Source organism: Chrysochloris asiatica, unplaced genomic scaffold (assembly GCF_000296735.1).
Source record: "Chrysochloris asiatica unplaced genomic scaffold, ChrAsi1.0 scaffold00093, whole genome shotgun sequence".
Classification (NCBI taxonomy): Eukaryota; Metazoa; Chordata; class Mammalia; order Afrosoricida; family Chrysochloridae; genus Chrysochloris; species Chrysochloris asiatica.
In genome coordinates, this window is record NW_006408611.1 from 3802376 (window position 1) to 3829363 (window position 26988).

At 38.8% G+C, this 26988-nt stretch overlaps 1 protein-coding gene across 5 annotated transcripts in view; it reads left to right on the top strand.

The window, feature by feature from the left end:
* The window catches only part of CTNNA2 (catenin (cadherin-associated protein), alpha 2), a 1482995-nt gene that overhangs the window by 1013019 nt on the left and 442988 nt on the right, over positions 1–26988 (top strand). For all 5 annotated transcript variants that reach the window (XM_006866584.1, XM_006866581.1, XM_006866582.1 and 2 more), the window contains one exon: positions 24358–24438. In XM_006866584.1, coding sequence (XP_006866646.1) covers positions 24358–24438 — 81 coding nt within the window. The remainder of the gene's footprint in view (positions 1–24357; positions 24439–26988) is intronic.

Sequence of the window (26988 nt, forward strand, 5' to 3'; positions counted from 1 at the left end):
GATTCATCATAGAGGTTGTTGTTTTCTTTATTTTGTGTCACCGTCATTCTTCATTGTTTTGGGTTCCTTTAATGTTCATTGAGTCCTATGGCATTTATCTCATTGCTTTTTAATTGTTTGCCTTACTGTTAGGCCAGTGGTTCTAAACTGGGAACATTGTATCCTTCAGGGGACATTAGCAATATCCAGAGTGCAGATCCTGAATGCACCTGATCTCATTTGATCTCGGAAGCTAAGCAGGGTCTGGCCTGGTTAATACTTGGATGGGAGACCATATGGGAATACTAGGGGCTGTAAGTAAGGAGTCCTGGTATGGTGCTGTGGGTTAATGTGCCAGATTGCAAAGCCATTTGAACTGCAAGGACGGTGGTTCAAGCTCACCAGCCACTCCTCAGAAACCCTATACAGGGTTGCTATGGGTCAGAACCGACTCGGCGCTACTTAACAACAACAATAACAACAAAAGTGCAGTCTTACAGTGGGGAGATCTGCTACTGGCATATAGTTGGTAGGGGTGGCCAAGGATGCTGGTAAATATCCTGCAATGCATTATAAAGATGCATATATTCACAGCAAAGAATTAACTGGTTCAAAATGTCATACTGTTAAGGTTGAGAAACTGTGCTTCAGTCTATAACTCTATGCAAGTAGGGATCATGACTATCTTGCTGTGTCTTCAGTGCCTGGCACTACAATTAATATATGAGCCTCACAGTTAATTTATGGAGTGAATGAATCCGGGTCATAGATTTTGCTATGACTCATTTCCACTTGAATTTCTTATCTCCATGGAGCCACTGGTAGGTCTGAAACTCCCACCTTGTGGTGAGCAGTCCAGTTCTTATCCTGTAGCCCCACTCCCACATTTAATTTAATGTTCACCATAGTCTTGAGTTTGACATTGTTTTTGCTAATTTTACATATGAGAAAACAGACTTAGTGAGTTTAGATAAAATGCTACGCAGTCAGTAAAAGAATAAAGATGAACAAATCTTAAGGAAGAGATGGGGTGGGGAAGAATAAGAACCTTGTAGGGAGAAGGGGTAAACAGTATGGAATTAATGTTGCATTTGCATTGTTGGATTACAAAGGAATGAAATAATACTGATTTCTTTATTAAAATCTCTCTCTCCTCCCACCTTACATCTTAGTGTCCTGAACCTTTGGGAGACCAAGATGGCCCTTGGAGCTAGCACCCTGCCTTTCCTTGACTGTACTTAAACAAATAGTTGCAGATATCCATAAAAAGTTTGGTACTAGATCTTGGAAGGTTTGAGATTTTGGGATATATTTTACTCAGTGGTCTCACCTGTGGTCTCCATTTAGCCTTGGACATTTGTCAACAGCTTTCTTTGACTACCATTCAGTCACAAGGTTTTATTGAGTAGAAAGAAAATTCCATTGAGGACATTGTTCCAGATACAAGGATATTTACTTGCTCCTTTACAGAGTGTATATTTTACCTGCTAGAAAGGAGAGTATCCATATATAAGTATAAGTTAAAAGATAATGCCAGTTGAGCTTTCAGCACACACACACATCTATTCAATACACATAATGCAACTGCAAAGCATTATTGAAATATTTTATTTTTATCCTGCCCTTCATATGCAGTTGACAAATGCATCACCAAAACAATTTGGAAGTTACCTCAGCTTGGATCAATAGTATTTTTCTTATAGTAAGTGTTGAAATTCCTTTATTTTATTCTTTTTTTTTTGCGGGGGGAGGCGGGTTTCATGTCAAAATTGAATGCAATAGTGGTTCTTCAGTTCACCTTACCCTGAGTGAGCAGAGAAGATTTAAGCAACAGGCTTTGATCCTACTCCTGTCTGTTTTCATCAGTGTCTAGAAGATGGGGGTATTACAAGCCAGATGTCTCATTACGGAGGATGTGTCATGGGACCTCTGTGCCAGATTGCCCAGAGAAGGGTTTTGGGGAAATTGTGTGAGGGTGATGCCATGGCCTGACAAAAAAGAAAATAGTATTCTATTTGCTATTGCAGTTAAGAGAATGGAAAATTATGTGTGATCTATAGGGGTAAAGAGACATAGGGTTTAATCTGGGATTTAGAAGATGGTTCAGAAATAGTTGGTTGATAGGAAGGCAGAGTTGGCAGGTAGAATAAAGTGGTGCTTGGAGAACATTTTCTCTTTGAGAACTAAGGTATAGTTCAACCACTCGTCTGTCTCTGTGTTGTGCTGTGGTGACTTGCATGTTGCTGTGACCTTGGAAGTTATACCACCAGTATTTCAAATATGAAAAGGGTCACCCATGGTGGATGGGTTTCAACAAAGTTTCCAGATTAAGCCAGATGAGGAAGAAGGACCTGGTAATCTATTTATGGGAAAGAAAAAAACAAAAAGGCCACGGAGCACCTTCTGAATAGCAGTGGAACAATGTAAAGCTGGGAGATGAGTCTCTCAGGTTGGAAAACATTCAAAATACAACTGGGGATGAGCTGTTTTCTCAAAGCAGAGTTGACCTTAATAATTTGGATGGAATAAATCTTTCAGGACCTTCATTTGCTCATGTGGCTGTACTCAAAGTGAGAATAAATAGCTATAAACATTTATTAATAGTTGGAACATGGAATGTATGGAATATAAATCTAGGAAAATTGGAAGATGTTAAAAATGAAAAAGAAACTATAAAGGTCTGTATCCTAGGCATTAGTGACCTGAAATGGTCTGGTATTAGCCATTTTTAATCAGACAGTCAAATTGTCTACTGTGCTGGGGATGACAAATTTAAGAGGAATTATGTCACATTTGTCATCAAAAAGAACAGTTCCAGATCTGCCATGAATTACACTGCTGTCAGCAATAGGATAATATCCAAAAACCTATATGGAAAATTGTTACTACAACTAGTATTTAAATTTATATACCAATCACTAAGGCAAAAATTGAAGAAATTGAACGTTTTTACTAACTTCTTCAGTCTGAAATTGATCAAACATGAAATCAAGATTCATTGAGAATTACTTGGGGTTGAAATGTGAAAGATGGAGACAAAGAGGACTGATTGGTAATTGGAAAAAATGACCTTGGTGATAGAAATGATGCCAGAAATTGCATGATAGAGTTTTGCAAGCCTAATGACTTAGTCATTGGAAATGCCTTTTCTCAACAGCATAAATTTTGATGATCTCACCAGATGAAGTATACAGAAATCAAACTGATACATCTGGAAAGGGACAATGGAGAAGTTCAATACCATTAGTGAGAATAAGACCGTGGTCAACTGCAGAATCATGTGCCTCATCTACATCAGTGTCTCATGTACGAAATTTAAGTTGAAGCTGAAGAAAATTTAAGCAAGTTTATGGGAGTCAAAGGGGTCCTGGTATGATGCTGTTGGTTTGAACTGAAAGATCAATGGTTTAAGTTCACAAATGCTCCTTAGAAACTCTATACAGGATTGCTATGGGTTGAAACCAACTGGATGGCAATTGACAATAACAATGGAAGTCAAAGGAGTCCTGGTGTGGCACTGTAGGATAAGCACCGAACTACTACCTACAAATTCGGTGGTTCTAACACACCTTGGAGACCCTCTGTAGGGTTGTTATGAGTCAGAACCATCTTGACAGCACTTAATAACAACAGCAACATGGGAGTCAAAATAAGAACTTGAGTATATCCCATTCGAATTTATAAACCATCTCAAGAATAAATTTGATGCACCGAACACTAATAATCAAGGACCAGATGAGCTATGAGATGGCATCATACATGAAGAAAATAAAATGCCATTAAGAAGACAGGAAAGAAAGAAAAGACCAAAATGAGTGTCAAAAGAGATTCTGAAATTTGTTCATAAATGTCAAGTAGGCAAAGTGAGTAAAAGAAATGATGAAGTAAAGGAGCTGAACATATTTCAAAGGTTGGCTTTAGAAGACAAAGTAATGTGTTATAATAAAATATGCAGAGACCTGGAGTTAAAAAAACCAAAGGGAAAAAAACATTCTTGGCCTATCTCAAGCCGAAAGAACTGAAAAAAAAAAAAAAAAGTTTTTTCAAGCCTTGAGTTGTAATGAGGGCAAAAACAAAAGGAATCAAAAAGCAGCAAAAGAAGAAAATATGTAGTCACTGTATCAAAAATAATTGATTGATGTTTGACCATTTAATAAGGTAGTATATGATGAAGAACCAATGGTACTGAAGAAAGACATCCTAGCTGTACCGAAGACAGTGGCAAAGAGGTAAGATTCCAAGAATTGACAGAATACCAATAGAAATGTTTCAGCAAACACATGGAGTGCTGGTGGTTATCTATGGCAAGTCTATGCCAAAAAATTTGTAAGACAGCTACCTGGCCAACTGACTGGAAGAGATGCCAAAGAACAGTGTTCCAAAAGGATGCAGAAATTAGCAAACAATATCAATAATATCACACACATGTAAAAATTTGCTAAAACCAATTAAAAAATGGTTTCCAGAAATACGAACTGGATTCAGAAGAGGATATAGAATGAAGGATATCATTATTCACGTCAGATGGATCTTGACTGAAAGCAGAGAATATCAGAAAAAATGTTTAACTGTATTTTATTGATTACACAAACGTATTCAAACGTGTGAATCATACGAATTTTGAAAAACATTTTGAAGAATGGAAATTCTAAGACAATTATGCTTAAGCAGAACGAATACAATAAGGAGATCCTGCATGTTTTAAAATCAGGAACGGTGTGTCAGGGTTTTATCCTTTCACTATACTTATTCAAAGGGTTCAGGTAGCGTAGTGGTTATGAATCGGGCTGCGAACCGCTAGGCCAGCAGTTCAAAACTACCAGCTATCCCACGGTAGAAAGATGAGACTTTCTACTCCCATTAAGATTTATAGACTTGGAAACCCTGTACAGGGCCCTATGAGTTGGAACCAACTCCACAGCATATAACCAACCAACCAATGCTTATTCAATCTAGACAATAGGAAGATTGACAATGCATCAGGATTGGAAGAAGACTCATTAACAGCCTGTGATATGCAAGTGACACAGCTTGCTTGCTGAATGCGAAGACTTGAAGTCGTTATTGATAAAGATTCAGTACAGATTATATCTATACATAAAGAAAATAAAAGTTCTCACATAATGATAAACAGATTATATTGAAGTTGTTAAAGATTTCATTTTATTTTCATTCATACTCTACACCTATAGAAAGAGCAATCAAAATCAAATGGCATACTGCACTGGGCAAATCTGCTACAAAAGATTTCCTTAAAGAGTTAAAGAGTAAAGATGCCACCTTGAATACTAAGATGCACCTGACCCAAGTCATTGTATTTTCAGTCACCTTATATGCATTTGAAAGCAGGACAATGAATAAGTGAGACGAAAGAAGAATCAGTGCATTTGAGGTAGGGTATTGTAGAAGAATATTGAATATTCTATGGACTTCTGGAAGAAAGAACACATCTATCTTGAAAGAAGTATAATGAGAAGTAAGGCTGGTGAGAATTCCTCTCACATTGGACATGTTATCAGAAAGGACCAGTCCCTGAAAAAGGACATTATGTGTGGTAATCAAATTGTTGTTGTAGTTGTTAAATGCTTTTAAGTTGATCCTGACTCATAGCAACTCTCTATAAGGTTTGTAAGGAGCAGCTGGTGGTTTTGAACTGCTGATATTCCAGTTAGCAGTCCAGTGCTTATTGTACAATGCCACACCAAGAAAAGAAGGGGTTTAGTGAAAAAGAGGAAGACTTTCAAAGAGATGGATTGACAAAGAGATGGGTCTGTAACCATGGGTTCAAACAAAGGGATGAGTGCGATGATGGTGCAGGACAGGGAAGTGTTTTGCTCTGTTGTCAAAACTCCTATGAATCAGAACTGACTCAATAGTACCTAAGAAGAACAACAGGATGTAATTGCACAGGATCATAGATGGAGGTCCAATAGGTAAAGGAATGTGAAAATAAAATCTTGTTTTAATTACTGGGAAATCAGCAGAGTGTAGACTTAGATTTGTAGACAGTGGTGGTTCAATGAAAGATTTCTCACATTCTATTGACAGAGAACTTCCAGAGGTTCAAGCTGGATTCAGAAGAGGCCGGGGACTGGAGGGATATCATTGCTGATGTCCGATGGACCTTGGCCCAAAGCAGAGAATATCAGAAAAATGTTAACCTGTGCTTTACTGACTATGCAAAGGCTTTCAATTTTGTAGATCATTACAAGCTATGGACAACATTGCAAAGTATGAGTATTCCGGAACACTTAATTGTGCTCATGAGGAATCTGTACTTGGACCAAGGGGCAGTTGTTCAAACAGAACATGGGAACACTGAATGGTTTAAAATTTAGAAAGGTTGGCGACAAGGTTGTATTCTTTCACCATACTTATTCAACATGTATGCTGAGCAAATAATCTGAGAAGCTGGGTTCTTTGAAGAAAAACGTGGCATCAGGATTGGTGTAAGACTCATTAAAAACCTGTGATATGCAGACAACCTTGCTTGCTAAAAGTGAAGAGGACTTAAAACATTTACTGATGAAGATCAAAGAGCACAGCCTTTAATATGGATTACATCTCAATGTAAAGAAAGCAAAAATCCTCACCATTGGACCAATAAACAACATTCTTATCAACGGAGAAAAGATTGAAGTTGTCAAGGACTTCATTCTTCTTGGATCAACTATCAACACTCATGGAAGCAGCAGTCAAGAAATAAAACAACGTATTGCATTAGGCAAATCTTTTTAAAGTGTTGAAGAGCAAAAATGTCAGCTTGAGGACTAAGATGCACCTGACCCACACTGCGGTATTTTCAATTACCGCATATGCATGCAAAAGCTGAACAGTGAATAAGGAAGACCATAGAAGAATTGATGCTTTTGAGTTATGGCGTTGGAGGAGAAAATTGAAAGTGCCATGGGCTGCTAAAAGAACCAACAGATCTGTGTTGGAATAAGTGAAGCCAGAGTGCTCCTTGAGGCCAAGATGGCCAAACTTTGCCTCTCATACTTTGAACATATTGTCCGGAGGGACCAGTCACTGGAGAAGGATATCATGTTTGGTAAGGTGGAGGGTCAGAGAAAAAGAGGAAGACCCCCAGCAAGATGGATTGGCCAAGTGGCAGCATCAATGGACTCAAGCAACAGTAGTGGCAACAGTAGTGAGGTTGGCCCAGGTTGGGGCAGTGTTTTGTTCTGCTGTGCATAAAGTCGCTATGAGTCGGTACTGACTTGATGGCACCTAATGGCAATGAGGAGACTTGGTTTTGATTCATACCCAACACCTTTCAAGTGCAGCCACCACTCCTTCTCTCACTGGTGGCTTGTGTGTTGCTATGATGCTGAATTTATTTCAGGGGGACTTCCAGTCTATGGAGGACTAAGAATAAAAGCCTGGTAATTTATTTCTGATAATCAGCCAAAGAAAACCCTATGACTCACAGTGGTATGACGCCATTGTTCATGTTGCCGTAGTTGAGGCAGTATGGTGCTATAAATTTGCTATATATGGCTTTTTCATCAAAATGCTTCTTAATTCCCACCAAATGATCATATGGGACCATGCAAATAAGGCATACAGGACTCTTAGGCTGGGATTGGTTAGTTTTGCCCTCCATTTAGGTTTAAAAGGAGCCGCCTCAGAGGAAGAGAGGGAAGATCCCAGGACTATCAAGAAGCAAGAGCTTGTGTGAAACCTGAAATCCCTACCTAGAGAAACAGCGATGGTAGAGGTGACAGCAGATGTGGTGGCTTGGAGAGACAGAGTATCTTCAGACTTTAGACCCATGAACAGAGTAAAACTGAGTGCCTATAGGCAGGAGATTGGCTTGAAGAATATTCCCTTGGGGTATTCACAGCTTGTTAAAAGAGCTTTTTAACACCTGCCCAAGAAGGGGAGAGACCAAGGTATCACATGGCTAAGAGGCTGGAGACAAGAGTGAGGCATGCCTGCAGTATGGCAGACAAATAAGTTCTTGACTGGAGAACTGTATCCTGAGTTGGTTTTGATCATCAATTATACACTGTTCACTCTCCTAATAAACCCTATAATAGTGAGTATTGTTTTGAAGTCTATGTGACCCTAGGAATGGATTGTCGAACTCAAATGTGAACTAGATCGCTGTGAGAGGGATGGTTGCTGTTAGAATGGGGTACAGAAGGTTGTAGAGAAGAAGCATGTCTGACCTCTGTTTCATAGAAATGAGCCTCGTGCTGATTTTGAGTTTCATTTCCTTTCCCCCCTTGTGAAGCGACGGGAAATCAGACATGGTCTACATAGCAGGCAGATACAGTGGCAGCTACTAACAACAGACTTTGGTTTACTAGTTGTTATTGTGAAGTGCTGTTGAGTCAGTTCCGACACATAGCAACCCATAGTGACCCTGTATAGGGTTTCCAAGGAGCAGCTGGTGAGCTCGAATCGCCGACCTTGCAGTTCAAACAGCTTTGCAGTCTGGCGCATTAACCCACAGCTCCACACCAGGACTCCTGGTTTACCAGTAGAACTTCTGAAATACTCGTGGATTAATCCTGTTTTTTTGTTGTTGTTTGGGGATTTTTTCTGTATGATTTTGCAAAGTTTTCTTAGGCTCTCTACACTAAGATAAGCAGCATCCTTTATTTCTTTGCACATGCATACAGTCTAGCGCTGGACCACTGCTGCAAGGTTGGCCTTTCAAACCCCCCAGCTACTCTTCAGAAATCCTATGCATTGTCTCTATGAGTCAGAACCAACTTGATAGCGCTTAACAACAAAAACCACGTTTTTAGATGTGTACACGAAGTGACAATGATAGGCACAGTATTTTGGAAGCCAGTTTAACTATTTTTTCCTTTGTAGAGAATTTGTTGGAAGTGGTGTGGAGGGGGTATGTGAATTAGAGGGGGTTTGTGTCTATTCTTCAGTGTTTTGTTTTCTTAGGCAGTCTGACTTTTCTGTTTTAATTGAGTGGTTTGGTTTGGAAACTCATGTTTTTGAGATAAATGACTAATTATTCAGAAATTAAGCAGAATTTCCTTAATTGTGGATCCTTAGTCCTATTTCTGGCTTACTACCAGCAAATAGTTGCAAAGCTTGTCGTACTCAAATTAGGCTGCCTAACAGTATTCTATGGAAAGCTGGAAATGCAGATTTGTGGACCCTGTCATTGGAAAAATTTTGTTTCAGGAGTCTGGGGGAAAGGTTTGAGAGTCTTTATGTCTAAAAAGCTTCAAGTGACTAGTCAGGATGGGAACTACTGAATTAATTGTTCCCGTGTCTCCAGAACTTTCTTGTAATTAAAAGAAAACATTTGGTAACAGATGAAGAGTTTGCAGGTACTACTCTAGAGATGTTGAAACAGAATCTGCTTGAGGAGAGTTCCTAGGGATTTGCATTTGTAACAACCGTCTCCTGTTGAGAGGTTCTGGCCTGAGGATTGATGACCCTCAGACCTTTCTACTGATTTGCTCATTTCTAGCTGCCATTTACCACCATTTAGGAAACCACACTCTGGAGTCTTAGAACACATAAAGAGATGCATCACCTGTATCAAATACATCAGAGATGTATTTGGGGATTAATTTGTTCTAATTTATAAATTGATAGTGAAGCTTCCTGGATGATAGCATGAACGATATATGCAGTACTGGCATCCTATTGGTTGGTGATTCAAACCCACACAACAGCACCATAAGAGAAAAGGCTTCGAGAGTTGAATTGGTAAAGATACCAGCAAAAAAAAAATAAATAAATAAACAAAAATCCTATGAAGCAATTCTACTCAGTAAAACACGAGGTCACCATGAATTGAAATGGACTCATTAGCAACAACAAAATGACAACAACAACAAAAGTTAGAGGCGCTCTCGCAGGAGGGCTCCCACCTGGCTCAAGAGGTCAGGAGTCAGCAGTGAATAATTAAATCACATCCAGAAAAGTTCTCTCAATTTCAGCTCTTTTAACCTCTTTGCTCCCTAGACAAAGACTTGTTTACCAGAGCTTCCCATTGTTACTAGAATCCAATGAATTGGGAGATGCAAAGACACTGTGGAAAAAATACAAAATAGTGGGGATTATAATCCAGGCAAAGGTTTTGTTGTGTGTATTTTGTTTAGGTTTTCCTCTACAACCTGTCTGGAGAAAATACGCTGCACTTCTTAAAATTTCGCGCAGACTTAGCAAACTTTCAGTAAGATCCCAGCCTAAGAAGGAAAAAGATCTAAGTGTCTGGCTGGATGTGATATGCATTCTCAAGTCTCCCCCTTAATAGACACAGTGTACGCTACAGAGAGCAAAGTGTAATTTTAAGAACCTTGTAATTCTTTACAAATTAACACAGCAGATGGTGTTTATGGGAGCCACATAGTGAGGAATATTTGGTACGATGTGAGACATGTGTTCCAGGGTTTTGGCCTGCTTTCTACTTAGTTTAGTTTTTAACTGTCATGCTGCAAAAATGCTATTTGCTTCATAAAGTTTTCATTGGTTCCAAGAGTGAGAAAATGCCCCTAGTGAAGGTTCTATTATGAGACAGATTTCAATCATTCACAAATAGGGCCGTGGTTCACCGAAGCCTGAGGAACACCTTGTACTTGCTCAAGGATTAAGTAGTGGGGGCCCCTGGATGCTGATGCTGGGCCTAGGGAGCAGTCTCAATATCCCTTCTGGTTTAGGGATGAGTTCCAGAGTTGAGGAAGAGCCCAAGCCCTAATGAGCTCCACTCCTGGAGAAAAAACAACGACAACAGAAAAGGCCAATAATGAAGTTGGCAGCTACAGGTTGGGGTTTATTAGTACATAGTTTAATTCTTTCTTAAGTTGTTTTAGCTGTCCAGTTAATGACAAAGAAAATATACAACACTGTGTTACTTACCTCAAAGTGAACAGAGCCTGTGTGCCTTTTTGTGGTGAGCTTAAGAGGAAGGAAAAGATGTCAAGATAGAGATTGGGGGTTGTTGTGATGGTAGACAGGACCTGTAAAAGCAATGATACTCACAGTCATTGGCAAAAAAGAAGAGAGGTCAATTGATTTGGCCAGGAATCAATCCCTGGCCCTGGGACATGCAAGGAGATATCTGCAGGGTGCCCGCCCCTGAGCAGCCAGGAAGTATCTTGTACCACAAAGCCTTGTTCTTCCTTTTCCCAATGTCAACGATGAACGTCTCTATGCTGTGAGGCTGACATAGCAGAAGGATCCCAACATTTCCTATTGTGTCTTTTCTTCAGAGTCCCTTTTCAACAAACTCTTTTCCCATTGGTGTTTTAGTCGTTAAGCTCACCAAATAAATAGATTGACTACACATTCAGAGGAAGGTACAGCCCTGTGAACTGGGAGGACAAAGAAGGTGTGATAGAGGAATTATGATTGTGAAAAACCATTTGGATAGAGGGATTTGATGAAATTAATTCTTTTTAGTGTGTCCTTTCTTCCAAGGGCTGTTGCTGTTATGTGCCGTTGAGTCAGTCCCGACTCAAAGTGACCCTATACAGGGTTTCCGAGGCTGTAAATCTTTACAGGAGCAGAAAGCCTCATCTTTCTCTCACGGAACAGCTGGTAGTTTCAAACTGCTGACCTGGCGGTTCGCAGCCCGATTCGTAACCACTACACTACCAGAGCTCCTTGTATGTGGGTCTGAATTCTATGGGCCTGTTTCAAAGACTTTGTCACTTAGAAGTTTGTTTTCTTCCTTCATGGGAAAGGTTTTGAGCATGGGAGGAAATAAATGGGTCTCAGCATTACTGTACAACTGATGAAGACGCAGTTAGCTTTCAATTCCATTCCTGTACAGTAGTCTTACTCGAAAGTTCTTTGTCATATAATCCTAACAAACAGCCAGAATATACATTTCTTCCTTCTTTTAATGCAGACTGATAATATGTTTAGCACCTATTCTACATAAGGTGCTTCAGAGGTTCAGAGAGAGAGAATTGGCTTTTTCTGAAACTCCTTCCTATTCTTGAGCTCCCATGCCTCAAAAACAGGAAAGGGACATATACTCATGACAGATTTCTGAAAAAATGCAGGGTTATAACGATATAATTTATTGATTCATTTTCACACTTGCATTTTTTATGTATATTATCTGTATTTGTGATTTAACTCTAGAGGACAACATCTAAAATTTAGTTAACAAGGCAAGGACTCGCACAGTGCAAAACAGTATTCTGGTTGGTGATTGTTTGTGAAGCACCAAATAAACAGACTAACTACACATTCAGAGAAAGGTACAGCCCTGTGAACTGGGAGGACAAGGAAGGTGTAATGGAGGAATTAGGATATGAACTGGTCCTTGAGATATTGGTAGATCAGGCACAGGGTGGCCAAAGTTTGGGGTTTCTACACAGTCTTCCTTTCAGTAACTAAATTTACCCTCTGACTGAATGTTCTCTGTGAACACTTAACAGTATGGGCTCAGTTATTAACCCCTTATTGAGAAAGAAAATGCCACTATCCAGGGAACTTTTAGGTGTTGATAACTTTAACTGTAGCTCAGTGGTTTGGGAAATATACTTAAAAATGAAATGAAAGTTTAGATTTCATTAAAATTTAAATAATTTATTTCATATGCGTATATGTGTGTGTGTGTGTGTGTGTGTATAAAATCAATGGGAATTTACATGTTGCCTTGACTACTTGCATCTCAACTGTAAAAATGAAATGGTGTTTTTTAGCAGTTCACTTATTTCATAATCTCTCATAGGCTAAGAAGGAATGTGTGGTTAATTAACCCTGGCTTTTAGCAATCACCCAAGGAGGGGAGATGGTTGATGAAAAATGTCTTCTGTGCAGACTTGTCTGACAGATACTCATTGAGGACTACACCTGTGTTGATAAAATAAATCAGGGAGCAAGAATTGTAGCACTATACAGGTGCTAGCCACATCCTATAGCTTTGATCAGCAAATTTTGAAGTAGGCAAAATTTATTTTTAGGATCACACATTTTCCAATTCATCTACTCATGTCATATCTTCTTCCTTTCCCCTGATACCTACTTGAACCACCCATTCTTCCATCTATAAACAAATATTTCTAAGCATATCTGATGAGCTTCATACTAAGTTCTCTGGGAAAAATCCCTTAAAAATGTTATGTTTTACTCGATGCATTTAAAACAGACAAACAAATAAATTCATCATAGAGTTGATTCCAACTCATAGCAATTCCTTTCGAGCAGATAGAAACTGGCCCCAAAGGGTTTCCAAGGCTGTAAATATTAACAGAAGCAGTCTACTATATCGTTTTCCTCTGGAGCAGCTGGTGCATTTGTTATCACCAATCTTCTGGTTAGTTGCAGAGCATTTAACTGCTGCACCACGAGAGTTCCTTTCTAATCTACAGCCATTTAAAAAGTTGGTAAATAACATGAGATAGTATTTTGTTCTTATTGTTGATAAAGCCATCAAGCCAGCTCAGGACTCACGATGAATCAGTGCACACAAGGATGAAGCATTGCCCATTCCAGCGCCATCCCATGATCTGTTGTGAATTGAACTGTTGGGATTCATTGGGTATTCAAGGGATGGTATTTGGAAGTAGACAGCTTGGCCCTCCCTTTTCCCTAGTCTTCTTTCTTAGTCTGGACAATTGACTGAAACCTTCTCAGCATCATAACAACACACAAACCTCCACAGACAGTAGTTAGGTTGTAGCTGAGCATAAATGCATTGGCGAGGAATTGACCCCTGTGTCCCATATGGAAGGCAAGAATTCTACCAGTGAGCCACCACTGCACCCTGGCATGTTGTTGACAACTGCATTATTTGGCACAGAGCATGACTCAATTATGTTGTTAGAGAAAGGAAGATCTTCAAGGACTAAATCAGTCTAGGGAGTCCAAGAGGAGAGGACTCTTGAACTGTGCCTTGAAAAAGGGGTTAAAAACTAAATAGTGATGATAACATTATATGACGGGCATAGTTCCAGGCTCTAAGTATAAAATAATAAGCAAAGCTAAGACTATACTTTCTTAGAGTTTTATTTTACAAGTTAGCATATATGGAAGAAAACAAACTAGTTACCATCTGGTCTATTCTGCCTCATGGTCACCCCCTGTGAGTCAGAGTAGAACTGTACTCCATAGGATTTTCAGTATCTGATTTTTCAGAACTATATTCCCAAGCCTTTTTTCCAAGTGTCTCTCGGTGGACTTGAACTTCTAACTTTTCATGAAGCAGCCAAACATTTATTTACCATTTGTGTCTTACGATATTGAACGTTGAGTAAGAATGAATAAATCTTTCCTGGAGGAAATACAGCCAGAATGTTCCTTAGAAGTGAGGATGGTAAGACATTGTCTCACAGACTTTGGTCATGCTATCAGGAGGGACCAGTCACTGAAGAAGAGCATCATGATGGGTGAAACAGAAGGTTTCAGAAAAGAGGAAGACTCTTAATGAGATGGATTGACACAGTGGCAATACAATGGGTTCAAACACAGCAACAATTGTGATAATGACAAAGGAATTGAGTAGTGTTTTATTTTTATATACATAGGGTCACTATTATTTGGAGCTGGCTCAATTGCACCTAACAATACACAAAAAAAGGTATAATGGAAAATATAAACAAATTTAATTTGACTACTTAAACTGTTTTCCATTTTTTCCTTTTTCTTCTACTCCCTGTCCCTTACTCCTCATCCTTTCTTTGCACCTAACTCCTCTCGTAATATTTCTTTCTATTTCTCTCTCTCCTTTCCTCTCACTCTCTGGTTCAGCTCGGCTTTTCTGTTTGCATGCTCTATTTCCAGAGACTCCCTAAGTAACTCCAGGTTTATCGACTACCAGTTTATCCATCCCAGTCTGTGTGAAATATTCTTCCTAATAATTCCTACAACTGATGCTCACTAGTTTCGATGATATCATAACATTGCTTAGCCATGGCAGTTGAGAGTCAGAAAGAAAAATTACAGGAGTGTTACTGCATGAAGATGAATAGGCTTCTCGGCAAGCAAGAGTGATCGACTGTGACCTCCCAGAGCAAGTTCTTCTTTCTGAATCTCTAATTATATGTGCTGGTATTTGTAAGTTAATACGTAAAGCCTCATAGTCTTACTAACAAAGCAGCCCTCTTCTTCTTACATTGATGAAATCTTGCAGAGAAGTGTCAGAGGTGCATGTTTACTCCATCACTTTGTCAATTATTTCTTCTCCTTCCACCTTTTATTCTTCTCACTTATACCAGGGTCCATAAAAAGGTGGGTTGCAATTTAATCACACTATCATACCTGTTGTTTGAACCGCAAGGTCAGCGGTTCAAGCTCACCAGCCGTTCCTTAGAAACCCTATACAGGGTCGCTATGGGTCAGAACTGATTCAATGGCACTTAACAACAACAATAACAACAAATCATACCTGTGAACATGGATTTGGTTTGTGGCCGTGGCTTAACTTGCATCTATTCTAAGGAGATATTGTCAAAGTTTCTTTTCCTAGAAAAATGTTAATAACTAGTGAAAAAGAGGAGTCCTGATATGGCACTATGGGTTAATGAGCTGGACTGCAAATTCAGTTTGAACAGCAAGGTTGGCAGTTCAAGCTCACCAGTCGCTTCTTGGAAACCCTATATAGGGTCGCTCTGGGTTGGAACCAACTCTGTCGCACTTAACAGCCGCAACAACAGTGGAAAAGAAATATTTAGAAAGGTTCACATTCTCATCTGTGGTTTACGCATAATATAAAGGTATTATGGAATGTTCAAAGTTCTATAAATAACGGTGTTATTTGTAATAAGGTTGTGATTTCTATATGTGGGGCTCCAGTTAGGCAATCAACCCTGCAAACACTATAGGCAGGCTGCTGGATGAGTAGCTACTGTTTTTTTCCTCACTCCTGTTGTCTAAATCATTGGTGTAAATGCTATCAAAATGTATTGGAGATAATCATGCACCACATAGTATTGTTTTTTTTGCCATTCTAATGATTCTGACTTCCACTTTTTCAAATGAAAACTATTTGAAGCCTGAGTATTTAATTAATTTCCCACATATCTAATATATTAGATCCATGGCTATAAAATATTTTGAAGATTTCTCAAATCTGTTTAAGTTTTCAGGTTGGAAGGGAAAAATGAGGGAAAAGATGAAAATGATAGACATGTGCCTTCCTTCAGCTAAACCCTGAAACTGCTGTGAGCCTGTATTCTGTGGAAGTGCTTGCAGTGGTAGATTTATATTCCCTGGGCCTCCATGAATACACACTTGGGTGGGATTATGCATCCTGAGTGAATGGGGAGTTAGAATAGAGAACAACCTACAAAGGAATATTCAGTCACTCTCAGAAATTAAAAATTAACATGGCTTACTTTTGCCTTATAAATTACGGAAGTTGCTATCAATTGTTTAATATTCCACATATATGAGATGCTTAAAACCATTTGTGGGGAAATTCTATTATAGTTTAATTCCATTTTTGTACTAACTTTTTGAAGCCCCTATCATAAGCTACTAACTTGTGAAGTCCTATAATGGAGTCTTGGTATGGTACCATAGGATAAGTACTTGACCTCAAGGTATGTTTGAGCCTCAAGGTGAGTTGTTCAAACTCATCAGCCACTCCTCAGAAACCCTATACAGAGTCACTATGAGTCGGAAGCGACTTTCTGACATATAGCAAGCACAACAATGTAATAAAAGCACTTTGCATTTATCCTTCAGTATTTTAGATGAGGTGATGGATAGTGTCTTAGTGCTGCTGTGACAGAAATATTACTGGTGGGTGACTTTGAAGAACAGAAATGTATTTTCTTATAATTTAAGGGGACAGAAGTCCAAATTCAGGGCACCAGCTATAGAAGAAGTGTTTCTCTCTGAGATCTCTGTCTCAGCTTCTGTGGCCCTGGAGTTTCTAGGTTTGGAGCTGATCTTCATGTGACACTGATATCCCCCCATTTGTGCTCATTTCTGTCGGTCTGGACTGTTCCTTGTACCACCCAGTTGTAATTAGGTTTAGTACACACCCTACACAATAGGGCTTCATTCACATCTCAGAGAAATCCCCGTTCCAAAATGGGATTTCATCCACACAAATAGGAGTTAAGATTCCAACACATATTTCAGGAATGCACAATGCAACCTATACTGGACTTGAATTTAGAGCTAGAAGACAAAAGAACTAAGAAGCTTCAATAATAACCCAAATCAGAACATTTCTTTCCTTCTCTTTCGTCAATATAAGCCACGGATCAACCTTGAATATGTTTTGTCCAATAGTGTTCTAAGACTAACACAAATAAAGTTTAATAAACACACACTTCCCTAGCACAACAGATGGCCACCAAGAACACCGCCCGGAGCAAAGTGAGAGAGCATTCCTGCATGTCTTCTTTTTTTAATAACGATATTTATTAACTGGCTATCTCTATGGCAGACTCCTTCTCTGCAGGTAAAGATAAGGAAGGCAGGTGGGGAGCAGGTCCAAGAAAGGCACACAAGGTCTCCAGACAAAAAAGTGACAGAGGAAATATGCCTCAAAGTGAGAGCTGAGTTTGTTTTATTGTTGTTGTTTGTTTTTAATAATATATGAAGAGAAAAAATGCAGCACTGTAAAATCACAAAATCCTTGTATTTTAGAGATGGAAGATGATTTACACATGTAATTGAAAACGGCCCTTGGGGTTTTGGCCCAATTAGCAAGATGCTCAGAATCACACTTCATTTCCCTAGCTATACTGTCCTCATCTTTGAGCAGCATGAGGGACTGGGGAGGGAGAAATATCTAACAATTATTGTGTTACCTCAGGGGGATCAGGTAGTGTGCTAAAGAGTGCCTGAAAAGAGTTATCTCTTTTAATGTTCACAGTAATCTCATGAAGCAAGCATTCATCCACATTTTAGAGATGAGGAAGCCTCAACTGAATGCCTATTCTGGCTTTTTCTGCAATCTCACAAGAGCCACCCGGTAACAGAAAGCATGGCTGCCGTATTCTATGGGTGTCCTAACTCATCTCCGGCCTCTCCTTTCTACATTTGACAAGTCTGGAGTCTCGAGAAGCTGCGCAGATTGACAGACAGAGCAGAGAGTGTTTACAACTGTTTATTGTTTTCTTATCTTAAGCAACTACTGATAGTGGAGTCAACTTATACTGATGCCATGTGTGTCAGAGTAGAACCAGCTCCACAGAGTTTTCAGTGGCTATTTTTTTCCCGAAGTAAATTGCCAAGCTTGACTTTTGAGGCACCTCTGCTTGCACTGAAACCTCCAACTTTTCTGATAGCAGACCAGGGCATTAGCAACTTGCACTACCCAGGAAGTCCTCTGTTCATCAAGGGTGAGATTAAGTCCACCTGGCTGCTCACCTCAATGTCAGCCATGTGAAACAACCAACCGTTCCATGGGGGAAAGATGAGGCTCTCTTCTCTAATAAAGATTTACAGCTTCGGAAACACTGTGAGTCAGAACCGACTCCACGGCACACAGCCATTTTTGTTTAGGTGATAACTCAGTTCTCGTCTCATTTTAGCTTGTTAAACAATCTTTAGTTTTATTTTAGTTGTTTAATAGAACTTGAGGTCATGAAAGGAAAGTTGGATGAGGCTCTGGTTGATTTCCTGGAAGCTAGAATTTGCCCAAAATTATAACAATCCGTTGTTTTTTTTTTTTTAGCAGATATGTCTATGAATCTATTATGTAAAAGGCATTGTAATGGAGTTTTGACCCCTTATTTCACCTTTTAGAAATATCTCAGACCATTTGCTTATTGAAAGTGGCCTGCCCATATATTAGTTTCTTAAAGAGAAGTACCCTTTCCTTTAGGGATTCTAATTTTTACAAGGTTTTCATATATCATCTGCCTGAATGGAGAAAGTAGAAATCCAGGTGGTCAAAATTAGTTTGTATGGCGTTTCCACATCAATTCTTTCATTCCGTGCATGGCAAAAATACTTATCTAATTACCCTGGGTACTGTTAATGCCTTTTACTGTTTCCAGCACATTGACATTATGATTGATTTTCTTGCAAACCTTGCAAAGAAGACAGAGTGTATATTATGCAATTCATCTGCTTATGAGAAAATTCAGATATAAAAAAAATGAAACAAATCATTGGCCAAAGACTAGAGAGCCTAACAGTAGGGATCTGACAGCAAGAGGCAGGACCCCTCACTCTTTCTCCCTGTCTTTCTCTCTGAGATTGACTCCCTGAATGACTTCCACATGCTAACATAGAAAGTACTGGAAAATGTGGGGCAATGGCTTATGCATGAGTGGAAATCTATGTATTGATAGACAACTACTATTTGTCTTATTAAAAGAAATAGGAACACAAAACAGGTCAAAGTGTTCAACTTTTCTGAACTCTGTTGTCATGGAGTTGGTTGCAGCCCTGTATAGGGTTTCCAATGAGTGGTTGCCTTGTTTTTTACTCCCCAGCCCCCCTAAACAGAAAGAATAAATATGGCACCTGAGCTGACTGCATTTCTGGATAGCCTTCAGCCAATGACTTGGAATCCAGAAAAATCCAGAATCACAGCTATCCCACAAACAGAATCCTGAAAACACAGTGACATGAAATGTTAACGTGACCAGAGATGCTCTGAACTCGTAGATCAAAATGTAGTCAGCAGGAATCACACTATATAATGAGACTCTTATAAAAAGAATGAGTCTCAAAGGCCAGTCAAATGTGGTGCTGTAGGAGAAGCACTGGACGGCTAAATGCAAGGTTGGCAGTTTAAACCCAGCAGCCACTCCTTGGAAATCTTCCACAGGGTCATTGTGAGTCACAAACTACTTGACACCACTTAACAACATCTTGGTGCTTTTCTTTCGGTTACTGCTCCAATCTTTCAATTGGCTATTCCTCTGTACCTATTCACTTTTTCCCAGGACTTCCATTTCAGCTAGCTTCCTCCACCCCTTAATCTTTTTTTATTTTTATTTTTACTTATTATTGTGAATTGAGTAAAGGTTTATAGACAAGAACATCAGCTTTGTCCTGTTTCCTCCCTGCCATACCTGTTTGTGTCCTGGTGTGGCATTGTGGGTTAATGCACCATACTGCAAAGCCATTTGAACTGCCAGGTCAGCAGTTCAAGCTCATGAGCTGCTCCTCGGAAACTCTAGACAGGGTCGCTATGGGTCGGAACTGACTCAATGGCACTTAACAACAACAACAACAACAACATTCCTGTTTACATTCCACCCACCTTCCTATCCCTTCTCAGCTTTGTCCTTTGGAAAATGTTGTCCTTTTGATTTTGAGTGACTGACCATTCCATGGTGAACATACCTTACAAATGTTGTTGTCCCCCCGCTATAAACCTATGCACTACTTGACTGAATATTGGGCCAAGAGGGTGAGCTCCTTTCTAGACCTCAAGGGTGGCTATAGTCTCAATTTCCTCCTTCTGACCAGTGCACTTATTCTATTATTATTATTAAATAATTTCGAGTTTTGTTCCACGTCTTCTCCCACTGTATACAGGAGCCTCTAATGCCATCTCTGTCAGGGCACCATCTAGTTCTTCTGGTCTCTGAGTCATGGAAACTGATGTTCACAAGTTCTATTAGTCTATTGTACTAATTCATTCCAAGCCTCTTCAATTCTTATCACTCTTCTTTTACTTTTCAATACTTAGTGCAACATTTACTCCCTCTTTTACGCAATTCTATGAGCCCCATTAGCCTACTAGTCTCTTTAGCACTGCTGTTCATTTTATTAGTCTCCTTTTCTGGTCTACTTGTCTGGATTCATTGAGGGTTAGGAGGATGGTTCTCACTTTTTGTATTTACCCCCAAACTGTCCAACAGAAACACCTCACATCTAAGGGTTAGGTGTTTTAATTATAGGTTACTGATGCCAGAAGATAGAGCATCCAGTTACTTTCACTATGGGCAACCATATCTTCTTATGTGTGTCTGTAACAACCCCAATTATAATCTCAAATATCACTCTTACATTTGGGGACAGGGTTGCCAAAGTTAGCACATAAAAATGCAGGATATCCATTAAATTAGAATTTCAGATAAACAACTTTAAAATATATAGATAAATGCATCTCAGTATTTTTAAAGTTTAAAATTACTCACTTCATTTTCCTTACCTTATCCCTGGCACTGTCAGATCCTGTCTATATGTAAAATTTTTATATTTTTACACCATAGATGTTTTTTGCATTAGTTTTGATTTTTTTTTAAAATACTGCATTAAAATATTATTAACCTAGTTGTGATGCCCCCTTAAATTTTACTACCAAGGCGAGTATGTTAGTTGTTTCACCCTCCTCGAGTGCCCACTCTGATCCTGGATTTTTGTCATTTGTGAAATGGTCCTAGTGAGTGATATGCCAACAACAGGATTCGGTGAGCATGGGGCGGGCCCTCAGTGATTATTTTGCCTGGATTATTTTTACACTGAAGAGTCCCGTGACTTTTGTTATATTGTTATTATTAGTTGCTGTTGAGTTGGCTCCAATTCATGGCAACCCCATGTATAACAACAGAGTGAAATATTGCCTGGCCCTGTGCTGTCTTCACAACTGTTGGTAGGCTGAAGTCCATTGCTGTGGCAACTGTGTATTTTGAGTGCCTTCCAATTCAAAGGGCTCATCTTCAAGCACTATATTGGGTAATCGTTTGCTATGACCCATAGGACTTTCATTGATTAATTTTTACAAGTAGATCATCAGTAGATCTAGCTTTTGTTAGCCTGGGAACCCTGTTGAAATCTGCCCCCACAGGTGGTCCTGCTGGTATTTGAAATATCTGCACCATAGCTTCTAGCATGATAGCAATATACAAGTCACCCCAGTATGGCATTTTACTCCAAATTATAATCTTTAATTCTTTTTTTTTTTTTAATGTTTTATTGTGAATTATATGATAGTTTACATGAGAGAACTTTAGTTTTACATTCATTCCATCCTACATCATCTCATTGCCATGGTTCTAATCCCCTCCATGCATCACCAACCAACCAAAGGGTATATCCTAGAAACACGCCCCCTACACTTACCCCTCCTCCCCCCAGTTTTCGGCCCTTTCCCTCTCTGGATCCAAAGTCCCCAGCCGCTTCATCACTCCACGTCATTGTCTCTGTCTCCATCTCAGGCATCTCTGTTTCTCTGGGTAGGGTTCCGCTCTCGGCCCTTCTCCGTTGATGGTCCCAGAGACTTCCGCTCTTAGCTTGTAGAATTAATCACTCCCTTCCTTGTTATAAAACGTCTTCCTTTGCATTTCCAGCCCTTATAATCCGTCCTGATAAGCATTATTCTAATCTTTAATTCTTAAAGTAATTTTTTATTACTCTCAAAAATGGAAAGTTCGTGTAGGATATCTATGGTTTTCAAAGTTGTTGTGGATCAAAACCCAAAATCCATAGACACTGAATTGATTGTGCCTTAACACACCCTTGTAGGACAGAATAGAAACTATCCCATAGAATTCTCAAGGCTGTTGACTCATTATGAGGGCATATTGTTACATCTTTCTCCCACAGAGTGTTTGGTTGGTGTGGCTCACAATGATTTGATTGGCAGCTGAGTGATTGGCACAAATGCACTCAATTCGACATCCTATTTGCACGAAGATAAACATAAAGATAAAGAGGAAATAAACAGCGTCTGGCTGCTGCATTTAGGACATACCTGAATATGGAGAGCCTCTAAGCACAGAAGTCACAATTGCTCTTTAATTAGGTCTTTCTTCTTCAAAGACAAAGCAGTACCATGTCCTTCTCTAGATGTTGCTCATACTTTTGTTTTCATGAACCTGTTTGAGTGCTGCCATTTTAAAGTGGTAAAATATTAACCACTTTCTTATAAGCTCTTTTCTGCTTAGATCCTTCATGTATAAATGAAAATTATTAGTAGATGAATTTAGGGATTTCAAAGGATGAAATGGAGGTGTAGGCTTTTTTTGTTGTTGTTCTTACATTCCATTGAGTCAATTCCGACCCACAGCAACCCTTTATAAGGTTTCCAGGGAGCAGCTGGTGAGCTTGAACCATCGACCTTGCAGTTCAGATGGCTTTGCAGTCTGGCACATTAACCCACAGTGCCACACCAGGACTCCATTGTAGGATTTTAGATGATCAAAAATATACACACATTTGCCCTGATTTTGACTTTTAATGAAAACACTATCAATCTATGTGAGGTCCTGGTGTGGTGCTGTAGGTTAATGTACTGGATTGTAAAGTCCATTTGAACTGAAAGGTTGTTGGTTCAAGCTCACCAGCTGCCCCTCAGAAACCCTATACAGGGTTGCTTTAATCAGAATCTGCTCAATGGCACCTAACAACAACAACAACAACAATAGATCTATGCATGAGATAGTCAGAAAAAAAAAAAATTATCCAAGAGTTGTGAAAACTCATATAATGTGTGTGAACTTTATGTACCCTGATTTTGTCACTGAAAGACAACATGGAGAAATATGTTGGAAAGCTCTGTGGATCCCCAAATCATGATATTCTATTAGGCTCAACAACTGACCTATGATTTAATTTTATTATTTATACAAGTTGCTATGGAGACTCATGACTTTGAAGAGACAATATGGAACGCAAATAGACCTACAGCTAGGATCATAAATAAATAAATCTGTAATGTGTTTGATTAAAGTTTAGATGTTTTAATAGATTTGACAAATCCATTGATAAATGAATATAATTTTTTGTTTTTGTTTTTGTTGTTCATATCTAGGGAAATCTTGTTGTTTTTGTAAAAAAGACAATAGAGGTTGTGTTTTGTTTGATTTTAATATTTTGCATATCTGCCAAAATAGAAAAGAAATTAAGTGAAACAACCTAGTGAATTTATTAAATCATATTATATTTATTAAATCTACCTTTTTCACTCACAAGGGAAATTTTACCCATGATTTGAAACTATGAATTGCTTATTATGTTCAGCATTCTACTGCATGAGAGAACAGAGATTAGAAACACTGTTTTTCAGTAAAGTGTCTCTTTTGAGTCTGGTTTCTAAAGTTGAAATACAGAGTTTTATATATTGGTATAAAATTTCAAAGTTTGGTGATTTGCCTTAAGTTTTCCTTTCTGTTTAGTTTTTATTCTTCTCAGTCATTTTCTATTCAGTAGAGTTGTGCTTACATAATAAAGGAGCATAAAACTTTTGTATTTGTAGGCAAAAGCATAGTGTCCTTGTTGTATTTGCTTAAATAGTAGTCTGGAAAGAGAACAATGCAAATTTGTATTGAGTTGAATATGGACATATTTGTAACATTGCTGAATGCCTTGATTTTCATCTATTATAATTTTTATTGAGAGAGAAACAATTGATCAAATTATGTTCACCGTGTATGGAGAATTATCTTTTTGTTCTTATTGTTACTGTTGGACTCTAAGACACAAGTTTGTTCCTTAATTGTGTTTTTTTTTTTTTCACTTTTGATGTTGCTACCATTTAATTTTCTAAACCAGAACTTGTTTCTCTTTTGTTAATAGACTGGAAGGAAAGAAAAAGGAGATCCTCTAAACATTGCAATTGATAAGATGACAAAGAAAACAAGAGATCTGAGGAGACAGGTACTGTTATCTATTTTTATTTTAAGGGCATGGTTATTAATAGTAGCTTCAAACAATGTAGTTTTTGTCAGGGTGCCTTCTTCAAACTGACATTCAGCTGCCATTTCTTTTTTGTAACTTCAAAATATACAGAGAAGCATTGTATCAGTAAAGTAATGGTTCTTATGAGGTCTTGATACCAATCAGAGAGTTGTGGCAATCACAAGAGGTGTGCTGATGGAAACAAACTTTGAGGGGGCAGCCTGCTCACTGTCCAGACACAATCTTCCCAGGGAGATCCTTGATGTATTCCAAATAATGCGATGGTCAAATGCCATAATCTGCTGGCTTTTGTGTATCAATCCTCAAGACATTAATGAATAAACCAAATCAAAATGCTAATGGTTAATGATAAATACAATTCTTAATCTGATGGACTAATTAAGGTCTCTGACCCAATATTTCCTCAGAGACTTAAAGCTGTGGGAAAATTTGATTCTCAGATGGTTGTTTGGAAAGGGATTTATAGAAAACGTGATTTAAATAACTGGTATCATCATTAGTCTGATGGGTCCCTTTTCTTGGGCAGAATTAGAAAAAATAAATGATTGGGCAGGGTCCCCTTTCCCCTTGAAAGTACTGCATGATACTAGTAAATGTTGGCTTGTGTGATCTTATTATATCATTTCCTTCAATAGTGGTTCATTTCCTTGAATAGTGATCTTCATTTCCTTGATTAGTGATTATTCTCCAGAAGAAATAACACCATCCCTTAGGTTTCTGTTAGGGAGATAGCCTACTGGTAGATTTGACCTATGTCCACCTCATTCATTAAGTGTTGATTGTGTCAGCCAGATAGACCCAATCTCTCCCCCAGCAATACCTCCTATACTCCCAACATGGGGAAAATGGGAAGAACGTGACTGCATCTTGCACTTGCTCCTATAGCTTCTCAGGTACAAAGGAGATTAGCTTCATCTCTCGGGAAGAATGACCAATGGGTATCTTAAAATGGTTTCAGTGAGAGGAAAGTGTCACTTCTAATGACTGAGACTCCTCTGGGCTGTCTTCTGGATATCACCTGTAGGTTTAGACACAGTTGAACTAATGTCTTCTAAGAGAGATCAATTTGTCCTGGACCAATTTGTTCTTGAATATGATGACTGTAGTTTGACTACTCAGCTAAAAGCCCTTTTGGGTAAAATATTTCCTTATATTTTATCTTGAAATAGGAGATAATAAAACATATTTTCCTCTTATGCATTATTATTATTGCTACATTATATTATTAATATGAATAGGTTCATAGTCAGATACACATTTCCTTGTCCTGTCAGACTCATATGTCCACACAAAGACCTCTCTGATCTGAAATGATATGGGTAGTAGGAACGAGGATTGAGGTGAATGGGAAACATATAATCAGGTATTTGGGTTTCGGTTCTGGCTCTGCCAACTAAATTGGCACTATGAATGTGGGTCCCTTAACTCTTGGTTAGTCTCATTTTCTTGTCTATGAAACCCTATCTGTCTTTGAACTGTGTAAGGTTGTATGAGTCCAAGGAAAATCTGCACTCATTTCCAATGCCAGAGATTCTAATACCTGATAATCACAGATCTTAAAAAGAGTGCGAGGACACCATCACCAAGTTGCCTTTGACTAGATTGTGAACCAGATACATTTCTCAAACTGTGTCCTCCCACCTCCCTAGCCTCCATTCTTAATAGGAGTAGGGAACACTCTTTTATACCCAAGAATCAGTGCCTGCAACTCTCTCCACTCATGGAACTATCAAAACAGTTTTCAGTCTTACTGGGAAGGAATGGGTAATCTTTACTCCAGTGTTACAATTCCCAGAAAAGTGTTGCCTCTTTCAAACTGTTGACAGTAGTGAAATTTAAAGTTAAAATTTACGGTGGAATTTTAAATGCTTTGGTGACAAGCTCATTGGAGAGCTGCCTTTACAATCCCATGAATACGTCTTCTACTGAAATCATTCCCTGAATATAATATTATTAGTTTTTTCTTCTCACCTTTCCCAAAGCTACAGAGGAATAAAAAGAGAATTGTTTCATGGTCTGAAGATCCAATAGTTATGGCATAATTTTACACCACATTCCTGAAAATGGTCCAAATGTCTTTATCTTTCCCAATCTGCTTTTCTAGAACTAAGATGGTTCCCATCTGTCAGTTCCATCCCTCCACATATGTTGAGATATTTTTGTCTTTCTTCCCTTCTCTTCTGTCTCCCCATGTACACCTGTGGTGGTACAAAAGCTTCTCTGATCTAAATTGAAATCACCTAGAACTTTTTCAGATAGAAGATGCAAAGTCTCTAATTTGTTTAACTTGGGTATCTCCTTATCTTAGATTTTGGCAGCTATTTAATTGGTTTAACAGGTTTTTACTGGGTGTCTGATGGTCACTATGCAAGAGTGGCACAGTGTATACTCATGCTGCAAAAGGGTGTTTTCTCTTGCTGAGACACTTCCTATTCTTTCAGTTACAGAAAAGTCTTTCTTACAGCAGATTCTACATGGGAACCTTCAGTTATTCATGTCCACTTCCCT